We start from the raw sequence: 20,165 nt of genomic DNA, 5'->3' as shown, positions 1-20,165 counted from the left end.
AACCAAAATCTTTCTCCACAAGGAGACAACGAGGTACCCTTGGGTCCCGAAAGACACGATGTTGGAGGAGCTACTGGACACAGGGAATCGGGAAAAGGGAACTGCGGGGGTCATCATTTTCGGACAACGTTTGGAAGCGCACGCTCCCCACTGGACGGATCAAGGGAGGAGGAGTTAGGGATGGAAGTAGGGTGAGGACTCTGGACCAACACATTGAGTAGGGCAAACGCCACCTCCTCCTGTACAATGCTCAGCCTCATTCAGCACAAAGTGGTGCACAGAGCACAGCTGACAAGATGCTGAATGAGCAGGTTCTTCCTGGAGGTGGAGGATAAATGTGAACGGTGCCAGGGAGGCCCGACCAAACACACCCACATGTTCTGGGCCTGCCCCAGACTTGACAGGTTCTAGACAGTCTTCTTCGAGGTGATGTCCAAGAGTGGCAAACCAGCCAGAACCTCCTTTGGGGAAGAGGGCCGATGCCCTTGCCTTTTCTTCCCTAATCGCCTTGCCGGACAATCCTGCTTGGTTGGCGATCAGCAGCGTCACCCACAGCTGTGGACTGGCTGGCAGACCTATCGGAATTTCTCCACCTGGAGAAGATCAAATACACCATCCAAAGGTCAGACGATGGCTTCCACAAAGCATGAGGGTTATTCATCAGCCTGTTCCAAGACCTGTTTGAAGCCAACAACGGATAGAATGGGGAGAAGGGGTGGAGTGACGCACGGGAACCACCAGGTCTACACAAAGCAGACAGGAATGAAAGGGTTGGGGGGGGGGGGGGGGGGGGGGGGGCAACAGGGGTGAGAGACCAATGGAAATGCCAAAAGGGAACCGGGGAGAGACCGACACAGGGACCAGAGGGCCCCTCACAAAGCTACAAGGATAAAATAAATCCAGAACTACCCAGAGGAATAGTCTGGGATAGGACCTGGGGGCAGCAGAAAAGGGGGATTGGGGTGCAAAGGGGGGTGCCGAAAAGGAACAACGTGCAATTATAACCGTTTTGTCCATTTCATGTGCAGTGTAAAAATGTAAACTTTAATTTAAAAAAAAAGAATATTTGTGCAAGAAAATTGCTGATGTAATAGTTCCTCACATCAATACTCATAAAAGGGCATTTCTGAAATTACTGAATCAAAACCGAGGGGTGTGTCTACAATATACTTTGTGACATTACAAATCTGATTCTGCTGTGTACAGATAGATCTCTGGTGAGTGCGAAACGTGACTTGTGATAAAGTGTATGGGTGCAGATATTATTTATTTTCTACAAATAGACAGGTGACATCAGGAGTGGAAGAAAGTATGTTACATGACAATTTGTGACATTCATGCTTTCTTTGTTGCTTTATTTAATTATCGTTTAAATCGGTTTTTGTCTGTTCGTCTAGAACACATTGAACGCCCAAAGACTGCCTGTGAACAGCAACGAGAGAGACTGCAAGCAGAGCTGAACCTGCGTGAACCTCTTGTTGGAGTCCATATCCCTGAGTGTGATGAAGAAGGGAGGTTCAGGCCTCTGCAATGTCACAGCAGTACAGGCCACTGCTGGTGTGTGAATGAATACGGACAAGAAATTCCTGGGACCAGGACTCCACCTGGAACTGGTCAACCACAGTGTGGACAGCCAGGTCAGTCAGTGTTTTAATGAAGCAAAATGACTAATTGTGTAGCCAAGACTTTAATTTGTTTTTGAGAGTATCCAGCTGTTGCAGCTTGAGCTTTGGAATTCCGAGCTTCTTTGAGGGGCAACCGGGGGGTCTCCATGGAGAACTAGGGTGGCTGACACTTTCTTGAATCTGAGCTTCTCCACCAAGCTCAGTTCAGGATAGTTAATGCTGTCCATCTGGAATAATTCGAACGGGTGGGAATAACAATATTATTTGTGCCAATGGCAAACAGGTACTCCCTACTGCAGTCTTCTGGGTGTGGCATTGCCTTGAAGGAAGCAAACTGGATCACGGTACTAATGGGAAAGGAACAACATAGGTGGAAGTAGCAAAGAGTAGAAATTGTTATGTGAGATCCCATAGTCAAGACGACAGAAAGACATTTCTGATTGTGAGCCCCACATAGGGTGTTTCCCCCCAGGCACCAGAGTAAAACACCTCATGGATAGGGCGCAGAATATTCTACAGGGTAGTGAGTGAGCCAGACCTAGTGGTACCCTTTGATAGCAAACAAAAGGAATATGTTCAAGCCTTGGACCATGTTGGAATTACTGGGAGCTTGGGGAGCCTATAGTTCCCCATTGGTTTCTCCATGTCAATACAATAACCAATCAGAATCATGTTACCAACCAATAGCACCCCTTTCTCCTTCGGAATAAATTATTGTGATCCTCAAAAATGTAGCATTCTCACATTCCTCCTGAAATGTGTAAGACAAAATGTTTCTACAAGTCTCCCTTTTCAGCAACATTCAGAAAAGTGACAGATGAATGCCAAGAAGTTAAATCAAAATTTTAAAAGATATATTTGTATTGATTTCTATAACAATACCATAATAATCTTAAGATATGTAATAAGAAGAGCTGAGGCAGGTCACATGGTTCCTCGAATCTGTTTTACTATTCAATAAGATCATGGTTGATCCCTTAGGGAGCAGTGACCACAATATGATAGATTTTACCCTGCAGTTTGAGAGGGAGAAGCTGAAATCAGATGTGACGGTTTTACAATTAAATAAGGATAACTACAAAGACATGAGGGAGGAGCTGGCCAGAGTTGATTGGAAAAGGAGCCTAGCAGGGAAGGCAGCGGAACAGCAATGGTAGGAGATTTTGAGGGTAATTAGGGAGGCACAACAGAAATTCATCACAAGGAGGAAGAAACATGCTAAGGGGAGGACAAGGAATCCATGGCTAACGAGGGATGTCAAGGACAGCATAATGGCTAAAGAAAAAGCATACAAAGTGGCGAGGATTATTGGGAAACCAAAGGATTGGGAAGCCTTCAAAGCGAGCAGAGGACAACAAAAAAAACAATAAGCGGGTAGAAGATGAAGTATGAGTTCAAGCTAGCTAGTAATATAAAGGAAGATAGGAAGAGATTTTTTTCAATACATAAAAGGTAAGTGAGAGGCAAAAATAGACATTGGACCACTAAAAAAATGTGGCTGGAGAAGTAATAATAGGAAACAAAAAAATGGCAGACGAACTGAATTGTTACCCTGCATCAGTCTTCACAGTGGAAGACATCAGTGGGATGCCAGAGCTCCAGGAGAACCAGGGGGCAGAGGTGAGTGCAGTGGCCATTACTAAGGAGAAGGTTCTGGGGAAACTGAACGGTCTGAAAGTGCATAAGTCACCTGGACCGGATGGACTACACCCCAGGGTCCTAAAAGAGATAGCTGAGGAAATTGTGGAGTCATTAGCGATGATCTTTCAGGAATCACTGGAGGCAGGTAGGGTCCCAGAGGACTGGAAAGTGGCTAATGTAACACCGCTGTTTAAGAAGGGAGGGAGGCAGTCGACGGGAAATTATAGGCCGGTTAGCCTGACTTCGGTCATTGGTAAGATTTTAGAGTCTGTTATTAAAGATGAGATTGTAAAATACTTGGAAGTGCATGGTAAAATAGGACTGAGTCAGCACAGCTTTGTCAAAGGGAGGTTGTGTCTGACAAATCTGTAAGAGTTCTTTGAGGAGGTAACAAGTTCTTTGAGTAACAAGGAAGTTAGACAAAGGAGAACCAGTGGACGTGTTTAATTTAGATTTCTAGAAGGCCTTTGACAAGGTTCCCGCATAGGAGACTGTTAAATAAGTTAAGAGCCCATGGTGTTCAGGTTAAGATCCTGGCATGGATAGAGGATTGGCTGACTGGCAGAAGGCAGAAAGTGGAGATAAAGGGATCTTTTTCAGGATGGCAGCCAGTGACTAGTGGTGTACCTCAGGGGTCTGTGCTGGGACCACAACATTTTACAATATACATTAATGATCTGGAAGAAGAAACTGAAGGCACTGTTGCTAAGTTTGCAGATGATACAAAGATCTGTAGAGGAACAGGTAGTATTGAGGAACCAAGGAGGCTGCAGAAGGACTTGGACAAGCTAGGAGAGTGGGCAATGAAGTGGCAAATGAAATACAATGTGGAAAAGTGTGAGGTTATGCACTTTGGAAGGAGGAATTTAGGCATAGACTATTTTCTAAATGGGGAAATGGTTCGGAAAGCAGAAGCACAAAGGGACTTGGGAGTCCTTGTTCACAATTCTCTAACGGTTAATGTGCAGTTTCAGTCAGCCGTTAAGAAGGCAAATGCAATGTTAGTATTCATGTCAAGAGCGCTAGAATACAAGACCAGGCTGTATAAGGCCTCATTTGGAGTATTGTGAGCAGTTCTGGGCCCCATATCTAAGGAAGGATGTGCTCATTGGAAAGGGTCCAGAGGAGGTTCACAAGAATGATCCCTGGAATGAAGAACTTGTCATATGAGGAACGTTTGAGGACTCTGGGTCTGTACTCGTTGGAGTTTAGAAGGATGAGAGAGGATCTTATTGAAACTTACAGGATACTGCGAGGCCTGGATAGAACGGACGTGGAGAGGATGTTTCCACTTGTGGTAAAAACTAGAACTAGAGGACACCATTTCAGACTAAAGGGACAATCCTTTAAAACAGATGAGGAGGAATTTCTTCAGCCAGAGGGTGGTGAATCTGTGGAACTCTTTGCCGCAGAAGGCTGTGGAGGCCAATTCACTGAGTGTCTTTAAGGCAGAGATAGATAGGTTCTTGATTAATAAGGAGATCAGGGGTTATGGGGAGAAGGGAGGAGCATGGGGATGAGAAAATATCAGCCACGATTGAATGGCAGAGCAGACTCGATGGACCGAGTGGCCTAATTCTGCTCCTATGTGTTGTGGTCTTATGGTCTTACGGTAGCATTGTGGATAGCACAATCGCTTCACAGCTCCAGGGTCCCAGGTTCGATTCCGGCTTGGGTCACTGTCTGTCTGTGCGGAGTCTGCACATCCTCCCCGTGTGTGCGTGGGTTTCCTCCGGGTGCTCCGGTTTCCTCCCACAGTCCAAAGATGTGTGGGTTAGATGGATTGGCCATGATAAAATTGCCCTTAGTGTCCAAAATTGCCCTTAGTGTTGGGCGGGGTTACTGAGTTATGGGGATAAGGTGGAGGTGTTGACCTTGGGTAGGGTGTAGGGTGCTCTTTCCAAGAGCCGGTGCAGACTCGGTGGGCCGAATGGCCTCCTTCTGCACTGTAAATTCTATGAAATTCTATGAACTCCACTTTCCTCCATTTTCCATTAAATACCTTTGCGGCTAAAAATATATCAACTTCCATCCTGAATATACTGATCAACTGTATAGCCACAGACCTATGGGGAAAAGATTTTCTGAGTGAAGAGTTCCTCTGATCTCAATACTAAATAACCAGTTGTTTATCCCGTGGCAATGATCTCTAGTTCTAGACAGACGTACCTCAGGAAACAACCTCTTACATCCACCTGTGAAGCTCCTGAGAATTTTGTCAGGTTCTCTCAGATCACTTCTCGTTGTTCTAAACCTTGAAGCAATTGTGTCCATTCTACACGATCTCTTTCCAAAGGACAGCTCTCTCATCCCAGAAATCAATCCAAGGCAAAAGTATCCTTCATGAGTAAGGAGATTAAAACTCTACACAGTATTTCACCTGTGGTATCAACAATGTGCTGTGTCAGCAAGATTTCCTGTCTCTTATACTCCAACCTCATTGCAAAAAAGGTGAACATTTTATTGGCAATTCCAATTGTGTGCTGTAGCTGCACATTAACGTCTTGTGTTTCCTATACAAGTGCTTCCTAATCTCTTTGCATCAAATCATCAGGCACTTTTTCCCCCCATTCCGGTAAATTAATCATCCACAATTACATTCTACCAAATAAAATTGATTCAAATTACATTCCAAGAAGAATAGTTCTGCAAGAAAATTGGTGATATAACAGTTGCTCACAACAATACTCATAATGGACATTTATCAAATGACTGTCATAAAGACCTCGGGCTGTATCTACAATAAACTTTATAACCATCATTACAAATCTGAATTCTGCTGTGTACAGATGGATCCATGGTGGTGTCAGCGTTGGCAACCTGTGGATCATGTTAAAATGTATTTGTGTAGATATAATTTATTTCCTATAGACTGGTGACACCAGGAATGAGGAAGAAAAGATGTTATGTGACAATTTGCAACATTTGTGCTTTATTTAATTATCGTTTAAATCGATTTCTGTTTGTTCATTTAGAACACATAGAACGTCCAAAGACTGCCTGTGAACAGCACCGAGAGAGACTGCAAACAGAGCTGGGCCTGCGTGGATCTCCACTTCCTGTTGGAATCCATATCCCTGAGTGTGATGAAGACGGGAACTTCAGGCCTCTGCAATGTCACGACAGTACAGGCCACTGCTGGTGTGTGGATGAAAACGGGCAAGAAATTCCTGGGACTAGGACACCACCTGGAACAGGTCAACCACAGTGTGGACAGCCAGGTCAGTCAGTGTTTTAATGAAGCAAAACACCCAATTGTGTAGCAACATCCTTCATTTGTTTTTGAGAGTAGGATGTGTCTCCAGCTGCTGCAGCTCGACCTTCGGAATTCCGAGTGTCTTTGAGGAGCAACCGAGGGTCTCCATGGAGAACCAGGGAGGATGACATTTTCATGCATTGGAGGTTCTGGGAGGTGGCTACACACCCACTCAAGTTCAGATCAGGATAGTTAATGGATCGCCACCCGGAATAGTCGGAACAGGCGGGAATAACAGTATTAGTTGCGGTGTGTGCCGCTTGCAAACAGATACTCACTATTGCTGGCTGCTGGGAGTGACTTTGCCTTGAAGGAGAGCATTCTGGCCTTGGCACCAATTGGAAATGGACAGCAAAGGTGGAACTAGCAAAGAGTAGAAATTGAATTGGTATAGGCGATTACATAGTAAAGAGAGTAGGCAGGCATTTCTTTAACTCTGATTGTGAGTCCCAAATAATGTGCTGTCTCCCTGGCACCAGAGTAACACACATCATGGAGAAGGTGCAAAATATTAGAACGACAATTTTTAGAAATGCTCCATGCAGTGGCTACTCGAATGGTATTTGCCTGTAATTGGATTCTGTCATCAGACCAAAATGGTGTCCTGTCTCCCATACAATTAAGCAAAGTCCGAATGAATTTCAGTGCTAGTGCGATGCGAGGTATGAAAGCCGTACGACCCAATGATTGGATGACAGAATCAAACCACGTGTTCCTTCATTTGTTCAAAGTAGCCAGTGCACAGATGGTTCACAACTCCTCACATTTACAAAATTAGAAACAAAACGTCAGTTGTACAGTTTTATTCTGCGATTGGGCAGCACGTGATATAGATATAGAACATACAGTGCAGAAGGAGACCATTCAGCCCATCGAGTCTGCACGAACCCACATTAAGCCCTCACTTCCACCCTATCCCCGTAACCCAATAACCCCTCCTAACCTTTTTTGGATACTACGGGCAATTTAGCATGGCCAATCCTCCTAACCTGTACGTCTTTGGACTGTGGGAGGAAACCGGAGCACCCGGAGGAAATCCACGCAGACACAGGGAGAACGTGCAAACTCCGCACAGACAGTGACCCAGCGGGGAATCAAACCTGGGATCCTGGTGCTGTGAAGCCGCAGTGCTATCCACTTGTGCTGCCCAATGAACAATCCAGAGTACGTTAACAGCTACACTAACAACTAATTTAAAATAATCAGTCATGCTTGTAACACGGGTTCATTTAAGCTTGCCAAAAGCAACACACATTTATACACAGGTGCCAGTGCTCTGCAAACAAAAGGTATATGTTCAAGCCTTGGACCATGGTTGAATTGCCAGGTGCTTGGGGAGCCTATGGGCTGGATTCTTACGCCCTGTCCACTGCAAGAATGCCATGGGCGAGACGAAGACAATGAGAAGTCCATTGACCTTGGGTGGGATTCTCCGGTCACCGGGTGGGCGTGACCGGAGAATCCCGCCCATTAGTTCTCCATTGCTTTCTCCATGGCGACGCAGTAACCAATCAGAATCAACTTGCCAACCAATAGCACCCCTTTCTCCTTTGGAATAACAAAATCCTTTAAAAAAATAGCATTCCCACAGTTGTCCTGATATATGTGTTTCTGCAACAATCTCCCTTTTCAGCTACATTCAGAAAAGTAACAGAGAAATGCTAAGAAGATAAATCAAATTTTAAAAATATATTTGAATTGATTTCTATAACGATACCATAACAATTTTAAGAAGATATGTATTAAGAGCTGAGGTAGGTCATATGGTTCCTCGAGTCTGCTTCACTATTCAGTAAGATCATGGCCAAACTTAGACGTTAACTCCACTTTCCTCCATTTTCCACTGATTCTCTTTGTGGCTTAAAATGTAGCCACCTCAGTCCTGAATGTACCGATCAGGTGTGAATCCACAGACCTATGGGAATGGGAGCTTCAAGGATTAACGACTTTCTGAGTGAAGAGAGTTCCTCTGATCTCAATGTTAAATGACCAGTTGCTTATTCCATGTTGGTGAGCTCAAATTGTAGACAGGCCCATCTCAGGGAACAGCCTCTTACATCTACCTGTGACGCGCTAAAGTATTTGTTCTCGTTCACTCATTTCACCTCTTGTTCTAAACTTCAAAGCAATTGCGCCCATTCTACTCAATCTCTTTCCAAAGGACGGCCCTCTCATCCCAGGAACCCAGGAATCAATCCAATGAAACTTCATTGCACTAGCTCCAAGGGAAAAGTATCCTTCATGAGTAAGGAGATTAAAACTCTACACAGTATTTCACCTGTGGTATCAACAATGTGCTGTGTCAGCAAGATTTCCTGTCTCTTAGACTCCAACCTCATTGCAAAAAAGGTGAACATTTTATTGGCAATTCCAATTGTGTGCTGTAGCTGCACATTAACGTCTTGTGTTTCCTATACAAGTGCTTCCTAATCTCTTTGCATCAAATCATCAGACACTTTTTCCCCCCATTCCGGTAAATTAATCGTCCACAATTACATTCTACCAAATAAAATTGATTCAAATTACATTCCAGGAAGAATAGTTCTGCAAGAAAATTGGTGATATAACAGTTGCTCACAACAATACTCATAATGGACATTTATCAAATGACTGACATAAAGACCTCGGGCTGTATCTACAATAAACTTTATAACCATCATTACAAATCTGAATTCTGCTGTGTACAGATGGATCCCTGGTGGTGTCAGCGTTGGAAACATGTGGATCATGTTAAAATGTATTTGTGTAGATATAATTTATTTCCTATAGACTGGTGACACCAGGACTGAGGAAGAAAAGATGTTATGTGACAATTTGCAACATTTGTGCTTTATTTAATTATCGTTTAAATCGATTTCTGTTTGTTCATTTAGAACACATTGAACGTCCAAAGACTGCCTGTGAACAGCACCGAGAGAGACTGCAAACAGAGCTGGGCCTGCGTGGATCTCTTGTTGGAGTCCATATCCCTGAGTGTGATGAAGAAGGGAGGTTCAGGCCTCTGCAATGTCACAGCAGTACAGGCCACTGCTGGTGTGTGTATGAAAATGGACAAGAAATCCCTGGGACTAGGACACCACCTGGAACTGGTCAACCACAGTGCGGACAGCCAGGTCAGTCAGTGTTTTAATTAAGCAAAATGACCAATTGTGTAGCAGAGTCTTTCATTTGTTTTTGAGAGTAGGAAGTGTCTCCAGCTGCTGCAGCCCGAGCTTCGGAAATCCGAGCGTGTTTGAGGAGCCACCGCAGGTCTCCATGGGGCACCAGGGAGGATAACACTTTCCTGCATCGGAGGTTTAGGGAGGTGGCTACCCATCCACCCAAGCTCAGATCAGGATTGTTAATGAATGGCCATCCAGAAGAGTCGGAACTAGCAGGAAAAACAGCATTATTTGTGGTTTGTGTCACTCACAAACAGATACTGTTGCAGGCTGCTGGGAGTTACATTGCCTTGAAGGAGTGCAGACTGGTCCATGGCACCAGTGGGGAAGGGACAGCAAAGGCGGAACTGGCAAAGAGTAGAAATTGACTTGGTATAGGAGATTCCATAGTCAAGAGGGCAGACAGGCATTTCTCCAACTGTGATTATGATTCCCACTTGGTGTGGTTGCCCCCCTGGCACCAGAGTAACACACATCATAGAGCGGGTGCAGATTCTGCAGGGTAGGGAGTGCTCCAGACATTGTGGTACACGTTGGTACCAACGCCATACAGAGGATTGCGACTGAGGGGTGTATGTCTGCTTTATAAGAATTAGGACAGAAGTCAATAAGTAGGATGTTAAATGTGGTAATATCTGGATTGCTACTCATTAGCTGGAGTAGAAACAGGAAGATAACAAGGCTCAGTTCATGGTTTGAGGTAGGCTGGATTATACAAAGTTGCAAAAGGCTTGTGGGGGTGATGGGAGGCATTGAAGGCAGTGCTTCAGCGGAGGTGATTTCTTTTCTTTTAAGGCCCATAAGGATAATGTGGAGAGGGAGGGGAGGCGGAGGATGCTGGAAGTGGACCGCAGATATTTGGGTTTGGGTCGATATTTGTGGCATGGATACGTTTAATCTACGCATCCTCCACTGTGAGTGTGCAAACGAATGGGATGGATTCGAAGTGCTTTAGGCTGCAAAGGGGAAGGAGGCAGGGGTGCCTTTTGTCACCACAATTGTTTGCATTGGCGATAGAGCCTTTGGCGATTGCACTCCAGACATCAGGGGATTGTGATGGGAGGTATGGAGCATAGGGTGTTGTTGCATGCTGACGACTTACTGCTATATGTGGCGGACCCATTGGAGAGTTTGAGAAGAATTATGAACTTGTTGGAGAAATGCAGGGCCTTCTCTGGGTACAAGCTGAATGTGGGAAAGAGTGAGGTCTTCCTGGTGATTGACTTGGGGAGGAGTATGAATCATGGAGCTTTGCCATTTAGGGTTGCTAAGGTTAGTTTCTGATACTTGGGGATTCAGATTGAGCATGATTGGGTAACGATGCACAGATGGAACTTAACAGGACTGGTGGATGGGTTTTAAAGGGGATCTGAGGAGATGGGATGCCTTGCCGTTGTCGTTTGCAGGGAGGGTGCAGACCATTAAGATGAACGCGTTGCCTAGGTTCCTGTTTATCTTCCAGTCTCTCCCAATTTTTCTCCCTTTTTTAGAAGGGTAGATGGATTGATTTCCGAGTTTGTGTGGGCAGGCATGAAACTGAGAGTCTGAGGGACAGGTGAGTAGGGGAGGTTAGTGCTTCCCAATCTGCTGCACTCCTACTGGGAAGCTAATGTGGAAAAGGTCAGACACTGCTGGGCAGAGGTGGATTCAAAGTGAGTGCAGGTGGAGGAGGATTCCTGTCGGGGTCGGGTTTGAGGGCTATAGTGAGGGCTATAGCCCCTGGTGCCTCGGGGAAATACACTAATGGTTATGCCGTTGAAAAAGATTTGGAATCACTGACAGAAGCACTTTGGATTCGATTCAACTAAAGGGGAACAAAGTCCCAGAGCGAGCGCGTTTAGCCGCGTGTTTCCTTGCGCTCTCAGTGCCGAGAAACACATGGCTATATAATGTGACTCGTGTTGTATAAGGGGCCTCAGCAGGGAATGAGTGGCCGTGGCTGCACATAGCCCCATTTTGTACACTGGGGAGTTACGCTCGCTGCCCGAATGCACTATGGGATGGTGTCCCGCGCACCCCCCCCCCCCCCCCCCAACACCCACACAAGGCACCCCGGCCCTATTTCACACCTGCAAAGAATGCCAGCTGGCAATGCCAGTGTGCCAGGCTGGCAATGCCTAGGTGCCCAGGTAGCACCAGCTGTGTCAGGGTCCCACCCTGCCCAAAGGGCATGCAGCTGGGGTACTCCGATCCCCTGGGAGACCCCCAAAATTGCCGTTCCTTCTGGTCCTCATTTGTGGGACCAGTGCTAAACGGCGGTGGCCTGAGATCTCCGAGGCACAAGGGATGAATCCCAAAGCCTCCGGCACATTAGAGTGAGAGTTGCTGTCTCGCTCTAATATGCAGATTTACCAAAAGGTGACCGCCCACAATGGGCAGGATACATGCCGCAATGTCTCGTGAGATCACATTGGATTTCGTGAGGCATTGCGAGTTGGGAAGATCCCGGGAGTGGGGTCTCCTGGCTTTTATCGGCTACTTTGCAGCGTGGTGAGTTGCTTTTCAGGTGTCACATGGCCATTGGATTGCGCCCTGTAAGTTGGGGCGGGGGACGGGACTGACCCCATTGAACTGCAATCATAGATTTTCACCCGGATGGATGGACACGATGAGTGTGAGGTGGCAGAAGGCAGGTGAGGGATCTATATTTAGGGAAACAGTTTGCAGGTCTGGTGGAGCTTTAGGAGAGGTTTGAGGAACAGATGAGGAATATATCAACCATGATAGAATAGCGGAGCAGACTTGATGGGCCGAATGGCCTAATTCTGCTCCTATATCTTTGAAGGCCGTTGATCGAGTTGATGACGATACTTGTTTGAGATTCTTAGGAGGTTTGTGGTTATTATATGCATCCCCCACGGCGGGTGTGAGGATGAATGTGATTATTCGGGTATTTAAGTTACATTGGGGGACAAGGCCGGGATGCCCATTGTCTCCGATGTTGTTCGCGTTGGCCATTGAGCCTTTGGTGATTGGGTTCCGAGCTTCGAACGAGTGGCAGGTGATTATTGGGGGAGGGGGCGGGGTGGGGGTGGGGTGTAGAGAGCATCAGGTGTCATTGTACGTCGATGGCTTATTGCTATACATTGTGAATCCACTGGAGAGTATGGGGAAAATTCTGGACTTGCTGGGGAAATTTGGGGCATTTTCTAGTTATAAATTGAATGTGGGGAAAAAGCAAGGTTTTCCTGCTGAATACCCAGGGGAGAAGTGTGGATTTTGGTGCCTTGCCATTCAAGGTGGCCAGGTTACGGTTGAGGTCCCAGGTTCGATCCTGGCTCTGGGTCACTGCCTGCGTGGAGTTTGCACATTCTCCCCGTGTTTGCGTGGGTTTTGCCCCCACAACTCAAAGATGTGCAGGGGAGGTGGATTGGCGAATGTGATGAAGAAGGGAGGTTCAGGCCTCCGCAATGTCACGGCAGCTCAGGCCACTGCTGGTGTGTGTCTGAAAACAGGCAAGAAATTCCTGGGACTAGGAAGCCACCTGGAACTGGTCAACCACAGTGTGGACAGCCAGGTCAGTCAGTGTTTTCATTTACTGAATTGTTTGATGAAATAATACAGGTTTGATGAAAGAAATGCAGTTTATGTTGTCACTATGGATTTTAAGAAGTTGTTTGACAGAGTACCTCATAAAAAGTCGGTTAACGAAAGTGAATCACATTTCAAAGGGGGTCAGTGTTGAATTGGATTTTTAAAAATCGGCTCAAGCACAGAAAACAGTGAGTCAAGGCAATTGGTTATTTTTCAGACAGGAGGATGATCAGTGCTGTACCCCACAGGTCAGTGCTAGGACCCCCAGCAGTTTTTGTGACATATAACTTAATTGGACCTTGGAATACAGAGTAGAAGGGATAGGGAGAGGCAATATAGGTTTAATGAACAGAATTTAGTTTGTGTGATGGAGCCAGCCACCAGTTGGAGATCTAGTGGGAACCTTGTGTTGCTTTTTCTCTGGGAAAACTCTTTCGAAGTGCAATCAAGTAGCTTGTCAACAAGCTTTTTTCAAAATACATTTAGAGTACCCAATTAGTTTTTTTTCCAATTAATGGCCAATTTAGCGTGGCCAATTCACCTACCCTGCACGTCTTTTTGGGTGGTGGGGGTGAGACCCACGCAGATACGAGGAGAACGTGCAAACTCCACACAGACAGTGACCCGAGGCCGGGATCGAACCCGGGTCCTTGGCGCCGTGAGGCAGCAGTGCTAACCACTGCACCGCCGTGCTGCCCTGCTTGTTAACAAGCTTAACTGACAATCCACCATCAGTGGCTGGAATACCCATGTCAGACCATAAGACGTAGGAGCAGAAGTAGACTACTCGGCCCATTAAGTCTGCTCCGTCTTTCAATGAGGTCATGGCTGATCTGATATAATCCTCAACTCCACTTTCCCGCCTTATCCCCATAACCCTTGATTATCTTACTGATTAAAAATCTGATTATCTCAGCCTCGAACATTCTTAATGACCCAGCTCTCTGCGGTACAGAATCCTACAGATTCACTACTCTCTGAGAGAATAAATTCCTCCTCATCTCTGTTGTAAATGGGCGACCTCTGACCTCTGTGAGATTATGATTTCTGATCCTAGACTCTCCCACAAGAGGAAACATCCTCTCAGCATCTTCCTTGTCGAGCCCCTTGATAATCCTATATGTCTCAATAAGGTCACCTCTCATTCTTCTAAACTCCAATAAGTACAGACCCAACCTTTTCAACCTCTCCTGATAAGAAAATCCCTCCATACCCGGGATCAACCTTGTGAACTTTCTCTGGACTGCCTCCAATGCAGGATCGTATCGTATCGTATTGCATCTTTGACTTTATCTATATATATGTTTCTGGAACCCACCTCTTCATTCACCTGAGGAAGGCGCAGTGCTCCGAAAGCTAGTGATTCAAAACAAACCTGTTGGACTTTAACCTGGTGTTGTAAGACTTCTTACTGTGCTCACCCCAGTCCAACGCCGGCATCTCCACATCAATAAATCTTTCCATAGATAAGGGGACCAAAACTGTTCACTGTATTCCAGGTGTGGTCTAACTACTGCCTTGTATAGTTTTAGCAGGATTTCCCTATATTTACACTCCACTCCTTTTGATATAAAGGCCAACATTCCATTTTCCATCTCAATTACCTGTTGAACTTTGTGATTTATGCAAACCCCAAATCCCACTGTGCTGCAGCTTTCTGCAGTCTTTCTCCATTTCCTACATTATATTCAATCTGCCAAGCTTTTGGCCAGAACTGGACACAATATTCCAAATATGGTCTAAAGCTGTAGCAAAACCTCGCAGTTCTTAAACTCAATCCCCCTGTTAATGAAAGCCAACACACCATACACCTTCTTAACAACCTCATCAACCTGGGTGGCAACTTTGAGGAGGGATGTATGTATGTGGACCCCAAGATCCCTCTGTCCCTCCACACTTCCAAGAATCCTGCCTTGAACCCTGTATTCAGCATTCAAATTCGATCTTCCAAAATGAATCACATCACATTTATCTAGGTTGAATTCCATCTGCCACTTCTCAGCCCAGCTCTGCATCCTGTCAATGTCCTGTTGTAACCTGCAACAGCCCTCAACACTATCTACAACTCCACCAACCTTCGTGTCATCGTGACATCCCTGACCCTGGCACCCGAGAGGCAACATACCTTCCGGGAGTCTCATTCACGACCACAGAATCTCGTATCCGTTCCCCTAACTATTGAGTCTCCTATCACTATTCATTTTCTATTCTGCCCTCTTCCCTTCTGAGCCACAAATCCAGGCTCAGTGCCATAGAGCTGGCCGCTAGGGCCTTCCCCCGGTAGGTCATCCCCACCCCCCCCCCCCTCCCCCTTCCCGACTGTAACCCAGCTACCCTTGTCCTGCAACTTGGATGTGGCTACCTCCCTGTAACTCTATCACCCCCTCTGCCTCCCGGATGATCCGAAGTTCATCCAGCTCCAGTTCCCTGGCGTGGTCCCTGAGGAGCTGGAGCTGGGTGCACTTCCGCAGGTGTAGTCAGTGAGGACACCAGTGGTGTCCCTCACCACCCACCTCCTACAGGAAGAGCATGCAACTGCCCTAGCCTCCATCCCCTCTGATCTGAATTGCCAAAGAGATTTAAAAGGAAATAAAAAGATTAAACACCCGTTAGGTCCTTAAAAAATATATATATATATATACTGCTGCTACTCTCTCAAGTGAACCCTCTAAAATTGGTGATTCTGCTAAATGATACAAAGATAGCTTGCTGCCCCAAAAAAACTTTCTTTCAGTTTAAGACTATCCTTCATTTCCTTGGTTAACCATGGTTGATTTATCCCCTACTGAGAACCCTTCTTCCCACTGGGATATATTTTTCATATGAATCATGAACTATTTTCAGAAATGTCTGCCATTGCTGAATACAGTCTTTTCTGCTAAACTCCTTTCCCAGTCCACTCTGGTCAACTCTGTCCTCATTCCTTTATTTAAGTGTAGCACGGTTGTTTCTGACCCACGTTTCTCACTCTCATATTGAATGTTAAATTCTACCATGTTATGGTCATTGCTTCCGAGGGAATCTTTTACTCTGAGATTGTTTATTAAACCTGCATCATTACCAAATCCCAAATAGCCTGAACCCTGTTTGGATCCATGACATATTGTCCCAAATACACTCTATTAATCTTTCCTCCTGGCTATCTCTGCCAATTTCATTTCCCCAATCTACGCACCCGAAAAATGCAGGATAGCTTACCTGCTTTCGAGAATTGGATGCAGGGAGTCCCACCCAATTCTTTGCCCCCCCCATCATGCCCACTCCAGGGGGATCCATTATATTCAATTCATTGGCACAGTCCTAAATAACTTGCGGGAACAGAGGAACCTCGGCGTGCATATGAGTCACACTTAATAATAATCTTTATTAGTGTCACAAGTAGGCTTACATTAATAATGTAATGAAGTTAGTGAAAATCCCCTAATCGCCATACTCCGGCGCCTGTTCAGGTACACTGAGGGAGAATTCAAAATATCCAATTCACCTAACATCCTTTGGGACTTGTGGGAGGAAACCGGAGCAGCCGGAGGAAACCCACGCAGACATGGGGAGAATGTGCAGACTCCGCACAGACGGTGACCCAAGCCAGGAATCGAACCTGGGTCCCTGGTGCTGTGAAGCGACAGTGCTAACCACTGTGCTACCGATATTGAGAAGTTTGCAAAGCATAAGCGACCATTCACAGTAACTTCATTTTGAAGCCTACTTGTGATAATAAGTGGTTTTCATTCATTTTCATGGGTCTCAGAAATCAAGGTATTAGAACACAAACAGGGAAGTTATGGTGAATTGATATGAAACCCTGGTTGGGCCCCAGCTAGAGTATTGTATCCATTTCTGGTCACCACACATTAGGACAGATGTGGGGGTCCTTGAGAGGATGCAGAGGAGATTCACCAAAATGATTAATCTCAACAAGATTAGGTTGAAAAAGTGGGATTGTTCTCCATGGAGCAAAGAAGATTTGATAGAGCTGTATAAATTTATGTCAGATTTGTAAAGAGTATACAAAGAAAATCTTCTCATTAACTGACGGTGCATAGATTTAACTTATTGAAGAATACAAGTGGGAACGATTTTATGCAGCTTGTGGTAATGAGCTCATGAGAACAATTGGTGATTTCAAAAGGAAGTTGGATGAATACTTGAAGAGAATAAACTTGCAGAGCTATAGAAATCGAGTGGGGAATTGGACTGACTGGAAAGCTCCAAGGAGAGGCTGCATGAGCCTCAACGGGCCAAATGGCCTCCTCCTGTGCTGTAAATGACCATGGGCAAGACTCTCCGGACTGACGCACTGTTCGCTGGCAGCGGGATTCTCAGCTCCTGCGCTGTCAATGGGAAATCCCATTGAAGCCACCCCATGTCCCAAAAATCCCATGGGAGGGGGTGAACTGCTGGCAGGACCAGAGAAACCGGCTGGTGTGAATGGCCAGGGAATTCTGGCCTACTTCTCTCACTGTAAATTACTCTAATTTGGAGCTTGGAGAAACATCTGGGTAGAAGCTGTTTTATATGGATTTCGCTAATTTGGTAATCTGCTATTTCCTGTGTGGACATTAGTGCCTATCACTATTGTTTGACATTGTGCTGCATGGGACAAAAGGTCAGACCACATTCATTTCCATCTGATTATCCTTCCTGACCTCTCCCATCATTCTCTTCTGTTGACACCCAGCACACATGACCTTTTCTCTCCTTCATTTCGACTGATGTCTCCTTTGTTGGCTGCATCTCTGGCTTTCTTGTTTTCACCAAATTAATTTACCATTTATTCAGATTTTGCAGACTGGTGTATCTCATTCTGAAGTAGGTGTAATGCACAATATAAGCATGAAGAAAGGATTGTGTAAAAATAATCAGAAAATTAACCGATATATGCAGCAAAAAGAGAAATCAAATATTTTCAAAAAACAAAATGTTACTGCTTCTTCTATAGCCATTGTAAGAACATAAGGGCTGGTATTCACTGTTCTGGAACCTAAGTGCTCCTCATATTCACAGCAGAAAGCACTTAACTCCTTTTGATGTGGTGAGGAGCTGTCAATCATAGCAAGAGTATTTATAAACATTGTGGTTAGCATCAAAGTAGGGTACATGAGATGCACTCAAGCATGAAGGGGCAGATAGATTAAACAATCAATCAAACACCTGTCTCTGGACTAATCAAACTGTAAATCACTGGCTAGTAAAATGTATTGTTGTGTGAAAATGAATGGGAGTTTTGTATTTCAAAGATTGTCCAGGGATTTCAGCCCTTTGCAAGTATACTTGCCTTTTCTTGAAGCCTCTGACACTTATAACAGCTGCTGCTTTAAACACTTTTGTCTGAAGCAGCAGACGTTAGGAAATGGTACGTGAAAATGCACTGATCTTTCACTGTACTGCCTGGACTGCTCTTCAGCTTTCGGGGAGGGGTGACTGATGTGTGCTCTGATGGGTGTCTATTGTGGTGTCTGATGTGGGAAGTCTGATGGGGGTCTGATTGGGGGGGTATGGGGTGGTCGGATCGCCCTCATGCATGACATGTAATTCCCATGTGGGGGAGAATGCACCTACTTATCAGCGGTTGGGGGGGGGGGGGGGTGCAGGATTTTCATTGTCGGGTGAGGGTGGCCTTCAAATGGACTTTGGAGGGCAACTCAGTTATGCTTTGACCCCCTCGACCCACCTCGAGGTGACACCACCGTGTCAGGGTCACGCTTGGGCAAACTTGTGCCACCAAAGCCCCCCTGAAGGATTTCCTGCTGTGTGTGTGGTGGTGGTGGGGCGGGGGGGGGGGGGGGGGGGGGGGGGGAGGGGTCAGTGCAACATAGTGAGGTGGAGACCTGGTCTTCCAACCCATTAATTAAATTGAAATGGTGATTTGCATCATTCTACCGGCGCACTACGGTGGGGGATTGGAGCACCGCACCGCGTTTGGCGCCCATTTTACAGAGGACGCTCCATTCTCCGTCGGATCAGGAATCCAGATCACTGACGAGCAAAGGAGAATCCACCCCGTACTTTCTTTCCGAGAAATAGACTGGTAACACCTGGAGTGTAGAAGAAACAATGTTACATGGCAATTTGAGACTTTTGTACATTATTTTGAAATTGCTTCAAATCATTTCCTGTCTGTCCTTTTAGAACACATTGAACGGCCAAAGACTGCCTGTGAACAGCATCGAGAGAGACTGCAAACAGAGCTGAGCCTGCGGGGGGATCTCGCTTTTGTTGGAGTCCAAATCCCGGAGTGTGATGAAGACGGAAACTTCAGGCCTCTGCAATGTCACGGCAGTACAGGCCATTGCTGGTGTGTGAATGAAAACGGACAAGAAATTCCTGGGACAAGGACACCACCTGGAACTAGTCAACCACGCTGTGGGCTGCCAGGTCAGTCAGTGTTTTAATTAATCAAAATGACCAATTGTATAGTAACGGATGAGGAGTTCAAAGAGCCTTTAATTTATGTTTGAGAGTAGGAAGCGTCTCCAACTTCTTCAGCTTGGGCTCCAGATTTCCAAGCATGTAGGACACCTGGAGTCATTATAGAGCACCAGAGCTATCATAGACGATGGTGGATTGAAGGCTTATGTGAGGCACAAAGACAAGTTAAGTGTGCAGGATGGTTGCATACTGGGGTGGGTGGGGGGGGAGGTGGGGGGGGGGGGGGGGGGGGGAGAGGCTCATTTAGGTGCGGCTCGAATGCAGAGTCTAGCCATAGCTAGGTCGTATGTATAGTGGCCTAACATGGACCAGGATTTGGAGAACAAAGTGAAATCTTGTTCTGCATGTCAATCTAACCAGAAGATGGCATCACTCGCACTATTACATCCTTGGTAGTGTCCTCGTCGTGGCATGGACTGTGGGAGGAAACCGGAGCACCCGGACAAAAACCACGCAGACACGGGGAGAATGCGCAAACTCCACACAGTCACCTAAGGCTGGAATTGATTAAGTCCCTGG

The 20,165-nt window shown here is 45.9% G+C and overlaps 1 protein-coding gene across 13 annotated transcripts in view; it reads left to right on the top strand.

The window, feature by feature from the left end:
- Positions 1-20,165, top strand: part of nid2a (nidogen 2a (osteonidogen)) — a 232,828-nt gene that overhangs the window by 170,157 nt on the left and 42,506 nt on the right. For 7 of the 13 annotated variants that reach the window (XR_005458155.1, XM_038778730.1, XM_038778692.1 and 4 more), the window contains 4 exons: positions 1,398-1,637; positions 6,242-6,487; positions 9,396-9,635; positions 19,347-19,592. Coding sequence is in view for 12 of the 13 variants with exons in the window: in XM_038778730.1 (XP_038634658.1) it covers positions 1,398-1,637; positions 6,242-6,487; positions 9,396-9,635; positions 19,347-19,592 (972 nt within the window). In the remaining variant the exon portion in view is untranslated. The remainder of the gene's footprint in view (positions 1-1,397; positions 1,638-6,241; positions 6,488-9,395; positions 9,636-19,346; positions 19,593-20,165) is intronic. The other 6 variants (XM_038778760.1, XM_038778750.1, XM_038778768.1 and 3 more) reach the window with 4 other exon arrangements.

This window comes from Scyliorhinus canicula, chromosome 2 (assembly GCF_902713615.1).
Source record: "Scyliorhinus canicula chromosome 2, sScyCan1.1, whole genome shotgun sequence".
In the NCBI taxonomy this organism is placed as follows: Eukaryota; Metazoa; Chordata; class Chondrichthyes; order Carcharhiniformes; family Scyliorhinidae; genus Scyliorhinus; species Scyliorhinus canicula.
Note: the sequence above shows the minus strand (reverse complement) of the source record. Positions and strands in the feature narration are given on the sequence as shown.